Consider the following 12,226-nt stretch of genomic DNA (forward strand, 5'->3'; position numbering starts at 1 on the left):
TATATATAATTGTATTTATTGCAATTACTATCATTGTATTTAACTCATATATATTAGAAACAAAGCCCTAAGGAGTCGATAATTGCATATGTAGTGCACATTGCATTTTCGGTAGAGGACACTTAGACCGCTTATATCTCTGAAACTAGGATCAAGTTGTGCCCTTTGAGACATTTATTTAGAAGGACAAGAACTACAATAAAAATTCAACCAATTCGGTCGAAAGCATTTTATATAATTTGTGCAGGGTTCTTTGCGATAGTATGAACCAAATTCCAGAAAACTTCTTAAATGTTTTCTGGAGTCGGCCAATCCCTCATAGCAGCTATTTTTTTCCGGATTTGTAACAATACTCCTTGTAGATATCACATGACCTAAGTATTTAATTTCTTTACTAAAAAAAAATATACTTCTTTGGATTTATTTTTAAAATCATTTTTGTAAAGCGAAGATAATCTTATTTAAATTCAACAATATTTACTTAAAACTTTTTCCAAAAATAATTACATTCAAATAAATCAGACAAATCTTAAATAGAAATTCCTTTAAAATCTGTTCCATTATACGCTCGAATGTCGCAAGAGCATTACACAGACCGAAAGACGTCACTGTGAAAAGCCACAGACCGTTACTAATTGAAAAAGCCGTTTTTTCTCTATCTTGCGGACGAATTTTTATTTAATCACTTCTTAAGTCTAGAATAGAAAATCAAAGGTTATTTGATAGTTAATTGAGGATATCATCTATTCTGGGCAGAGGATAGGAATCTTTTACTGTGATTACATTTATTTTACGATAATCCACACAGAATCTTATTATCCCTTCTTTTTGATCAGAACTACAGATGAAGATCAAACAGAATTCAGGATTCCTTGATCACGCCTTGGTAATTTCTTCAATGATTTTTTTAGTTCCTCTCTCATTTGCAAAGGAATACGAATCAAGGTGCCTGTTTAACGATGAAAGAATCTTTTACGTTAATAACATACACTTCTCTAATTTATGATTCCTCGCAAAAACATTGTCAGAAAATATATCGCGGAATTCATTCAAAAAACTGACAAAATCCTCCTTTTCAAGCTCATTTAGATGTTGGGAAACCTCCTTTTTAAAAAGTGTCATTACATTTGATGGAACACTAATAGTCGTAATATTTTCGACACGGAAACATTTAACAATAGTACTAATCTCAGAAATTGTGCTAAGAAAAATAGAATCAAAGACTTTCTGTAAATGGAATAGTTTAAGGAAATCAACTCCTAAGATACAGTCATTATTTATCTCAGCAATTAGCATTGGAATTTTTAAAGAATGTTTTGCAAGTTGAACCTTTGTCATAGTTTTATATTTCGACTAAAATCTGTTCTCCCGTGGGATATTTGACTCTATTATTTATAATTAAGACATCGGAGCCCATGTCGACTAAAAATATAAAGTTTATCACTTCATCCTTGTAGTAAAATTCCTAAATTTTATTTAATTATATTTATTCTGAAAGAACATTAATTAGCATATAAATTATTAGTCAAAGAGTATTGATCATTAACACATCATCATTTTTACTTTCAATTTTATTAAATTTGAAAGAATGATCATTGTTAATAAAATCATCAGTACAAATATTATCAATAATATTACAATATTGATTAACAGAATAACAATCATTCTTCAGGGTACCTTCTACTCCAGTCGAGCTTGCCCCAATTTATTTTGCCAATTTATTTTGATTATTCCTTGTTACCTGTCACTAGAACATACGAAACGAAAATGATCCTCTTTTCCACATTCTCAATATTCCTTACTTCCAATTTTCACACCATTTTTATTTTTTCAGAATTTTCCGTTTTTATTAACTTTTTCTATTTTTTTCTTTATTATTTTCCTCTTTTTTACCATTCTCAGTCTATTTCCTTTTTCTTTCATTAAAATTATTTCTTTCTTTACAGCTAAAACTATTTTCTTGAATTAATCTTCTAACTTTTGCTCTTTGTATGTCTACTCTTAGCGACGTGACCTCCAATTGTAACGCTCTCTTTAAGAAGCCGTTACACAAAGCGGAAACGAATTGTGCATATGCAATTTTATCGCGCACCGAGTCAGTGTACATTCAGAGTACTAATTTCTAAAAAAAAACCTTTTTAAAAAAACAAAAAAATATATATCAACTACATAAAAAAGATATTGAATACATTCTTCTTAATAAAAAATGATATGAAACAAATGTAATTAGCCAAATATTTCATTACGCAAGACATATAAGATAGATTGAAAGTAATTAAAATTATCTATATTATAATATAAAATTGTCAATGAATAGTAAAGAAAAAACTTGGAATATTCGGGTTAAGACGCAATATTCTAGGATATGTTTTTTTTAGTACGGAAATTATTAATGTTTTTTTAGTACGGAAATTATTTGCAATACAAATTAATAAAAAAGTTATTACATAAAATATTCTGCAGATACGCATAAATAAACTTAATAGTTCAACAAAGAATAGATGTTAATCAGTTTGAATAGCATTGAGACCTAAAATTGTAGAGGCATTAAAAAGTTTCATATGCACAACTTTGTCAAATGAGTTCCTTGAGTGGTACAACTGTTCGCTATTATGACTATATATATTGTATACCATATAGGATTGATTTTATTCCATTTCTCGAATCATCTAGTATGTTTGAAATATGTCCATCCTGACGAAGACAACTAAAACTTTTTTGGTTCCCAAATGAATAGTTATAAGTGATACATATTAATTGATGAAGAGGGGAGAAAGACAATCAAAGTATGAAACAAAAAGTTTTAATTGATTTGACAAAGAGGCTGTAGTTCAGTATTTTTAATTGTAACGTTTCCATCTCTCGTTTCAGTTTTCTTTTATAATGACATCAACAGGCATGACATATATTTATGATATATATGATATATATTTAAAGTGTTGTGGAACTACTTCTTGTTTAAAAAAAAAAAAAGCAACCAACAACTCTTCTCCAGCCGACAAATGTTTATGCGACTGGTTTTTTAAATATTTTCCACTTTGCCCACAATAAATCTTATTGCGAATAGCTGCTTCGGAGTGACCCCCAAAAGCTGGTTTACCCCAATTGGTATTTGCCGTTTGTCCATCTCCTCCCCCCTCCTCCCTCTCCGAGCGAACTCCAGGGACCGCCGTCATTACAAGCAAATTCGAATTTCTATGACATGACGGCATGAATCATGACCAAGGACTTAGCCGAATTAATGAACTGTACCAAATACATTTTAGATATTACTTCAATGTTTTTGGTATAATCCGTTACGGCGGGGAGGTGTCCTGGATACAGAGAAATTGGATAAGACTAGTGTACATGGTCATAATAGCGATCTTTGGATAGTTGTAGCACTTAGAAAACTTCTCTTATAAAGTTGGGCTTATGGAATTTTTGATTCTCTTTTGATACAATAAAATTTTAGGCATGTCTCAAAGTTGTTTATCTAGGGTCCAAATTCCCTTATAAAACTGGGCATAGTCTTTTATATTTATTTATAATAATATTAGTCATATTGTATTGATTTAGCTCATTTATTGATAATTTAACTGTTAAAATTAGTTTTTTCTAAGAATAATATATAATATATGCACTCTTAGCATTTTAATGCCATTTACATGCTATTTCATCTTTTAAATCATTTACAGTCCATTTTGTATCTTTAACTTGCAATAAATTTGTATAATAGTGTCCTTCGTTTATATTTTAACCGTATCGTTAACTTTATAATATCACTTTATATTACTAATACACATTTGACGAGAGTATGGATTTAATTAACATTTGTAATCTTGCTCGTGTCTTTTCTTAATCTCTTGCTCATTTTTCTCTTTTACATTGTTGACATAGCCGTCATCGCCCTCCCCTCTCTCTCCCCTCCCTCCTTCCCCTGCCTCTTTCCCTCTGCTCTCCCTCTCTTCCCTTCCCTTCTCCCTCCCCTCTCCCTCTCTCTCTTTCTTTTGCGTATTTATCGCTCCGTATTTTAAACTATTTTTCTGCCTTTTGCTGCCCTGTGCAAGCGTTTTGCCAGGGCTGCAGTCAAAAGCTTTTTCCGCTTGACATTCTGATGCATGTAAGTCTTTGATTAATGTTGTCTCGGGATTATTTTGCTCTGATTTTGCTGATTGCGACAGAGGTTTTTGCCTGTCTGCCTTGTTATTCTGATTGCGCATGTGTGTTGTAAGCTTGAGGATCCTGCTGTGATTGGGTTGAATAGCAGATGATCTTTGGATTACTGATGGAGGGCAAGCGATGATTCTGCGGGACTGAGAGCCAAGCGACCTATTAGGTGTACAACTTTGCTTTCGCCGTTTTCCTATAGATGGCTTTAGCGGTAAGTGGTAGTCGAAATAAATAGATCATAGACGTCAAACAATAAACTTGAGCATCTGTCAACATAACCCCATAGAAACATTAGTCGATTTGTGTCTGCATCATAAAGTTATTCTCGATTGAAAATGTCAGTTTACGAGCCAAATTCTCGTAATTTGCGGGAGGTTTTAATTTTTTGCTTCAATATGAAGAAATCTACGGCTGAGGCTCATCGAATGCTCTCAAATACTTACGGTGAGGCCGCTATTAATGAAAGAACGTGTCGTGAGTGGTTTCAACGCTTCAAGAACGGTGATTTTAACGTCCAATGCTCTGTATTTGGTGGGAGGCGTAGTGTATTATGAACTGTTAAAACCGACTGAAACAATCACAGGCGATCGGTATCGAACGCAATTGATGAGTTTGAGCCGAACATTGAAAGACAAACGGCCGCAATACAACGAGAGACACGATAAAGTGATTTTGCAGCATGACACTGCTCGACCCCATGTTGCGAAAGTGGTTAAGACATACTTGGAAACGTTGAAATGGGAAGCCCCCCCCCGCCGTATTCTCCAGACGTTGCTCCCTCTGACTATCATTTGTTTCGATCAATTGCACACAGTCTGGCTGACCAGCACTTCCGGTCTTATGAAGAAGTAAAAAATTGGATCGATTCGTGGATAGCCTCAAAAGATGACCAGTTTTTTCGACGCGGGATTCGTACGCTACCCGAAAGATGGGAGTAAGTAGTGGCCAGCGATGGACAATACTTTGAATCATAAATATAACCAGTTTTTTACAATAAAGCCTCGAATTTCAGAAAAAAAACGGCGGAAGCAAAGTTGTATACCTAATAGTTTATGTAATATTTAGCAGATAGAACTGAGTTCAACTTTGAGTTCAATTATTATTTCTAGAATAAATGCTTAGAACATTTGTAGATAGGCAGTGTAAGCTGGCTAGCAGAATTATTCTTATTGGCAAGGAAACAACGAACAGAAGGAGTCAGATCGACACTGCGTTGCGTGCCTGTAGAGATGCTTGAGGTGTTTACAGTCTTGGTCAATTTATTGGACGAGAGATTGAATGGATTAAATGTAGATAATATTAAAAAGATCGTTCAAGAAGTCTTAATTGAACATGATCAAAGTGATCTAACAAATCAGGTTCGCGACAACGCTAATTCTGGTTCATATATATCTGCGATAAAATCAAATTCGTCTAAGATCTATGTGTCAAGAGGACCGACTTTGGAGGTGCCTACATTTACTAACTTTTTCGTGCCTGAAGAGAATCATGAGGATAGATTTACATCTTCCAATGACACAAGAAGATTGTACTTAGGCCTGCTCTTAAAATCAACAAATCCCCGAATTATTGTGCATGCTTGCCGAAATGACACCTGATGAAATTAAAACCGAAGTTATTGCTCAAAATCTTGAGGGAGTTTCGAACTTTGATTTAAAGGTCACATATATAAGTCGAAGGGTAATAAGAGGGCCACTAGTTGTGTTTTAGAGGTATCGCTTGTCCAGAGGACTCAGATGAGGAGTGGTCGTGTCTATCTGTGATGTGCTGCATGTAAGTTTGTTGATCATATACGCATATTACAATATTATTGATGTCTTGTCTTTGGCCATATGGCTAAGGACTGCAGGGCTGTGCTCTTGTGCGATCATTGTTTGGGATAGCACGAGATGAAGGATTGCACTAAAAAACGGATCTGCCTAGATGCGGCAACTGTGCATATATGTGGAACCCATCGTTAAATGACTTAACTCGCTCTGTAATAGATGCTAGCAGATATTCTTTATTCTGCATATCCAATTCTGGACAGCAAAATATAGGATAAAATTGCATACATCAACTATGATTGATTCACAAGGGAGTTTTAACGACTTAAAAATCTATGATGTCAATCGTTGGTGGCACACTAGGATTTTCTAAGTTCTATATTTTTTACATAACTTCGGATTATCACATTATTTGCATGACCGAGACTGACTTAGAATAAGTGTTGGACCCTATGATTGACCTCCATGGATTTTCGCTACTCAGATAGGACAGAGTGGGCAGACACGATAGTGAAGTGGCCTTTTATTTTTGTAGCTATCTATGAGCTTCTCTTCTTAGATGCTCTGAACTAATCGCTCTGAGAGACCTGAATGCTTATGTGAGATTCGAGTCCACGTCTAGTCTTCTACTTGAGATGGTATACAGACCTTCTAACATTGGGTACTTGCATGAATTTCTAAATCAATTTTTAAATCTTCAAATTAATTATGCACTCTATTATTTTTAGCGACTTCAATACTGACATGCTTATCGACACATATGATAGTAAGCCGTTGAATAACTTCATCGACTCTACTAATTCGTATTGTGTACCGTGTCAGATACATTCACTTGAGATTCAAGTATTCTGCTTGATCTCTATATTGATGATAATACGAAGATCATGGTTTTGGCCAGCATGGTATTTTTTTCGACGCACGATCTTATATACATCAGGTAGTACAGTATCAGGACACTCGGATTTGTGTCGAAATTTTTTAACAAAGAAGTTTTTCTCTCAGAAATACAAAGCCTTGACTGGTCAACATTGATTGAAGAAAGGTCCATCGGTCCATCAGGTTGATCGGGAGATAGATATTTTAAATTTAAAACTGCACTTACTAACTAACATGCATCGTTGCGGAGGATTTATTATAAAAGTTGTGTTCCAGCCCCATGGATCACTCCTGAGCTTAAGATAGCTATGCGAGAGCGTGACCTTGCTAGGGTATGGGATAGGAGGGGTAATAGAAATAGCCGTCAGAGCTTTAAGCTGTTCAGAAATAGAGTACAAATCGCGGTAAGAAAGGCCAAAAATGACTACTACTTGTCAGTCTTCAATGGCTTTCAATCCATTGGGGAAGTCTGGAGTAGGTTGAGGCATCTTTGTCTCGTCAAGACCAAAAGTAATGGTTCACAGCTTCAACATTCAATGCTCATTTTGCCCAGACCGGCGGACGAAGTATGAGATGAAAAATTTAATGATAGTAAATTTTACTAGAATTACGTTATTTCAATGGATATTAATAGAGCATTTGGTTTGAGATTTTGTGCGGTTGACACAGACGATGTCTCTCCTAAACTGCTGAAACTTAGACTGCGTCTTACGTTCTGCCTATTGAACACATTTTTAACTTATTAATGCATGGGGTCTTTCCTGCTCAGTGGAAGTCTGCGGTGGTGTGTCCTGAAGGCTGAAATCCTACAATAATTAATGATTATCTATTTCAATTCTTCCTGCACTGTCGAAGACAGTTGGAAAGAATTGTATGCGGACAAATCTTTTCTTTTTTAGAAAGGTTTGATTTCGATTCAAGGCTGCCTACAGAAGGACTCACTTCACACAAACCATACACTGATGACATCAGATCTGGTCCGCGGACCAAAAGAGAGTCACTGTTTGTATTTTGACTTTTCGAAGGCCTTTGACAGAGTGAATCATGATATTTTGATAAAAAAGCTCAAAGGTATGCGCTTTTTTCACTCGGTGTTATGGGTTGCATCATATCTCACGGGCAGGACACAGATGGTCAAGCATAGGTGGAATCCTGCTGTCAGAGTTCTACAAATCTCTGTTCTTGGGTCTGTACTCTTCAGTTTGTATCTGTCTGATTTCGGGAGCATCCCCAGTTATTGCAGATATAATTTTTATGCCGATGATTTAATTATTTATTTGGACTGCGAATTGTCCAGACTAATGGAGACCAAAATGAAGATTAATGAGGATATAGATTTCATAGTTGACTGGGCTATGACCAATCAACTGTTAAACGAGGCCGATCAACTTAAAACAAGCAAGCAATCATTGTTGGTTCTGCACGTTACATCAATCGATTTTGACGCATTATCGAGATGATCATGTTTGCGGAGTCTTGTTCGATTCGTGATGGAGATCAAATACCTTGAGATTAGTATCCAGCAGCCTGTCGTGACGAAGAAAATAAGAGCGGTGCTATATCACCTTAAGCTGTGTAGACACTTATTGTTGAAGTCTCTCAGAATGAGGCTTGTTGTCTTCACACTATTGTTACGCTGTTTTTACAGATATGACGTTGGAACAGGATATCAAACTGAGAAGGTATAAATGCATGTCTATGAGGTGAGGTGGGATGACCACATCATATCTTATGTGTGGTTAACGCTGGTTGCAAGTTAACGCTAGAAGGCAGTATTTTGTCTGTTGTATTAAGACTGAGCGGCCTCTGTCACTTCTCTCCAATTTCGCGTTCCGTATCGAGATATCGTGCAGACAAATCAGATCACCTGATGATTTGCTGATTCTGTCGCAGTATCGCACAGAATTTTATAAAAGGTCTTTTCGTTCTACTGTAGCCAATCTGTGAATCTCCCACAGGATATATGCTCTTCGAGCTCGATTTGTATTTTTAGGCAGAAACTCTATGCGCATCTGCTCACTAAGTTATAGTAATATTTGCTTGTGTTTGGCTTTTTGATAAAAATGCGTTCCTTAAGATATCTCATCTTTCTGCATGTGTATTTTTTATTCACGCAAATTCTTATTTTTATGGAATATGCTTGTATCATATTTTACTTATATAGTTTTTAGATATTGTTTCTTTAGTATTGAGGTTTTCGATGTATTCTCAATTGATTTTATTTTGTACTGATCTTAGCGCTTGAGGGGACTTATCCCAGAGCGCATAATAAATGCTCTTTCTCTTTTTCCCTCCTTCCTTTCTTTTCTTTCTCTCCCTCCTTCCTTCCCTCTCTTTCATTCCCTCTCTCTCGCTCTTTCTCGCCTTCTCCCTGTTTCATGTAAATTTATACCCGTGTGCACATTAAGGTTCACTTTCGTTACTGATTTTATTTTAATTTTATATTAAAATTAAAATTATATGAAGGCATTGTGAATAGCAGCTTAATAGACAAAATGTTTTATATGTATGTGTCACACGACTGAAAAAAATTTGAAAAATTGAAATGGACACTATTTCTAAATCTCGATATCGGACTGATTGCAATTGAAAGATATCGATGACATATAATAATAGTGTTTTTAGATTTTTGATTGTTTTAGTTTCTGAGTAATTTTAATCTAAAGTCGTTGATGTAAAAACTCCAGATAAAACTAATAGTAGCGAATTTGGCAATGATACGAATATATACGCAATGATATTCACACATCGAACGATCAAATGATCCATCAAGCGATTTGTTTTATATTTTTATGCACTTGGCGTTGCGATGCTTGATTATCCCAACCTTTCAATATCCGAGTATATTTATATATATATCTATATTTTCTCTGAATTTTTTTTTCTATTCGCAAATTGAGTTAATTTTGTAGCGATTGAGCTTCTCTAAAACATAATTTTAATTTTCAATTCCGCGAAATTTTCTAGATTCTGTATGCATTTTAGCGCTGCGCGCTTTTTTTCTCAGACATGATATCAAAATAGCGCTTTTTATTCTTCTCTCCCAACGATTCACATAAGTAATTAAGTCAAATTGTGCAAAGAATTCCCGCAAAAGTGTGCTCCCGTCAAATGTATCCGATTTTAATTTTATACTAAAAGATTAGTAGCATTCCCGACCGAATTTAATGAGGTTAAATCCAACATATTAGCTATACTCGTAGCAGAATTAATAAGTTTGACGTTCTCGCGACAGATTCGAAACGGTTGGCAACACTTGCGGCGGAATCGACACATTCGATATCATTAAACGCGATTGAATCAATATGATTCGTAGCACTCGCGACAGAAGCAACACGATCAGCAACACTTGCGGCAAAAGCATTTTCGTTACAGGCGGATATAGGTTATTTCGATTAATAATGTTATCAGAGAGATTTAGCTGTGTCAAGATAGAGATCTCACGCAATTTTTCCCGCAGTTGTAGAATCTCTGCGTCCCGCCGCCGTAATATTGTCATAAATTCCTCTTATCTCCGTTGTTGCTGCGCGATCTCCATTCACTGTCGCGATGCTACGAATTTCCCTTGTCTTTATCGCTACTCGACGCAATATCACATCACGGGCATAACAATATAATAAATCTGTATTATATAATTAATATTTGTAAGAAAATGTAATAAAAGAGAGAATCATCATATTGAAATGTTAATTTACGATGGAGATGATAAATGTTTGTTTTGTCTAGGTGAAGCCTATCTCAGCTGCCGATCAGAAAACTCTCTACTCAGCTATTGCTATGGCACAAGAATTGACAGCACGTTCCATGACAGATCTTGAACATCCTCCGGAGTCTCCTCGTACTCCTATCAGTCCTTCAAGGCGTAGGAAATTCTCTTTTAAGTTGCCACATCAACACAGCCCTAAGCCGGACAGACGACACTTTTCCGAAGAAGCTGCCAGTATACCTGATATACAGGTACATAAAATAATTTTTGTTTCATTACAGCACATTAAAAGATTCACACATACTTGCAAGAAAAGAAAGCACAAAAATTAGAAAAATATTTTCATTCCATATTTTCATTTATTTCATACTAGCGATGTCAAAATATATATTTATTTTAATTTTTTATTATTATTGCAAATTTTGCAAAATTATTTGGTAATTTTAAAATATAAAACAAAAAACTAAGAAACGAAAATTTTACAATAAAAAGTAATTAGAAAAGGAAAGAAATTTCAAAATCATTAAGAAGATCTTATACAATAAGCTTTTTAGCTTTATCATTTGATATAAATTGATAAATTGTTTTAATCATGACATATTAAATAAAAATAGTACTTCTTTTGCTCTTAGAACTAAATATTAAAAACAGTACGACATGTATGCACACATTATTATATTTTTTTGTATATTTCAATACATGAAATTCTGCAAAAAATGTTTTAATAATCAAATCGTTTATAGATACTGTAAGATTATACAAGTGGATCCCATTTTAACTTTGAAATATCTCGAAAATTATAAAAGATACGGAAAAATGTTTCAAAGGTGTCGCGCGCGCGCACTTAATATACATTTAAAATAATTTTGAAGTTATTGTGGAATGGAATTATTTCCTGCTATTAAATAAAAGATACAGTATTGATAGTTGTTATAATTGTAATTATATACAGGGTTATATGACGCAAAATATTAGAATATTTTTATTATTTTATTATTTTATTATTATTCAACATACATAAAAATTACAGTAAAATTATTCAGTGTATGAAAAAAGAAAAATTATATAATTTTTTCAAAATTATTATCTTTGAGTTTCCAAGATCTTTTTATAATAGAACTATATGGTTTTCAAAACGGTATATAGTTTTATCAAAAAGAATTTTAAGATAAATTCAATAATATAAACTATTGTATCTATTCGGTGTATCTGGCCGGTTTTTTATTGTATAAGTTAGCATCTGACCGATTAGTTCAGCTATTCAGTTGGTTGTGAAAAAGTCGTTTTCCAATTCGGATAGAAATAATTATACATACATAAAATTTAAATGTATTTTCAAAATATTTTATGATATATATATATCTGATTTAATCTAGAAATTACATATTTTTTTATTAATGTTTAAGTATTATTCAACAATATTTACAGAATGTCTCTGCGTATAGTGCCAAAATAGCGGCTTTAGCACACGAAAATAAGTCGAAAATATTTATTAAATATGCCCGATTTCGAATAGTTTCGGAGTTATGAAATATTGAAATATGAAAACATGAATCGTAGTAATTGTCAATAAATGTTCGTTTATTATTCTATTTACAAAAGATGTTTAAAAATTCCTCCGTCGACTTCGACACATTTTTTAACATGAATTAATGAATTGTAACAAAAACACAACATTAAGGATGATGCTTTGCAATAATCAAAAAATTTATATATATATATATAT

At 33.9% G+C, this 12,226-nt stretch overlaps 1 protein-coding gene across 4 annotated transcripts in view; it reads left to right on the forward strand.

Annotated features, from left to right (window-relative positions):
• LOC108685209 (tyrosine-protein kinase PR2) overlaps positions 1–12,226 on the forward strand; it is a 330,449-nt gene that overhangs the window by 179,963 nt on the left and 138,260 nt on the right. For all 4 annotated transcript variants that reach the window (XM_018189894.1, XM_018189897.1, XM_018189895.1 and 1 more), the window contains one exon: positions 10,521–10,751. In XM_018189894.1, coding sequence (XP_018045383.1) covers positions 10,521–10,751 — 231 coding nt within the window. The remainder of the gene's footprint in view (positions 1–10,520; positions 10,752–12,226) is intronic.

The sequence above is a fragment of the Atta colombica genome, unplaced genomic scaffold (assembly GCF_001594045.1).
Source record: "Atta colombica isolate Treedump-2 unplaced genomic scaffold, Acol1.0 scaffold147, whole genome shotgun sequence".
Taxonomy (NCBI): domain Eukaryota; kingdom Metazoa; phylum Arthropoda; class Insecta; order Hymenoptera; family Formicidae; genus Atta; species Atta colombica.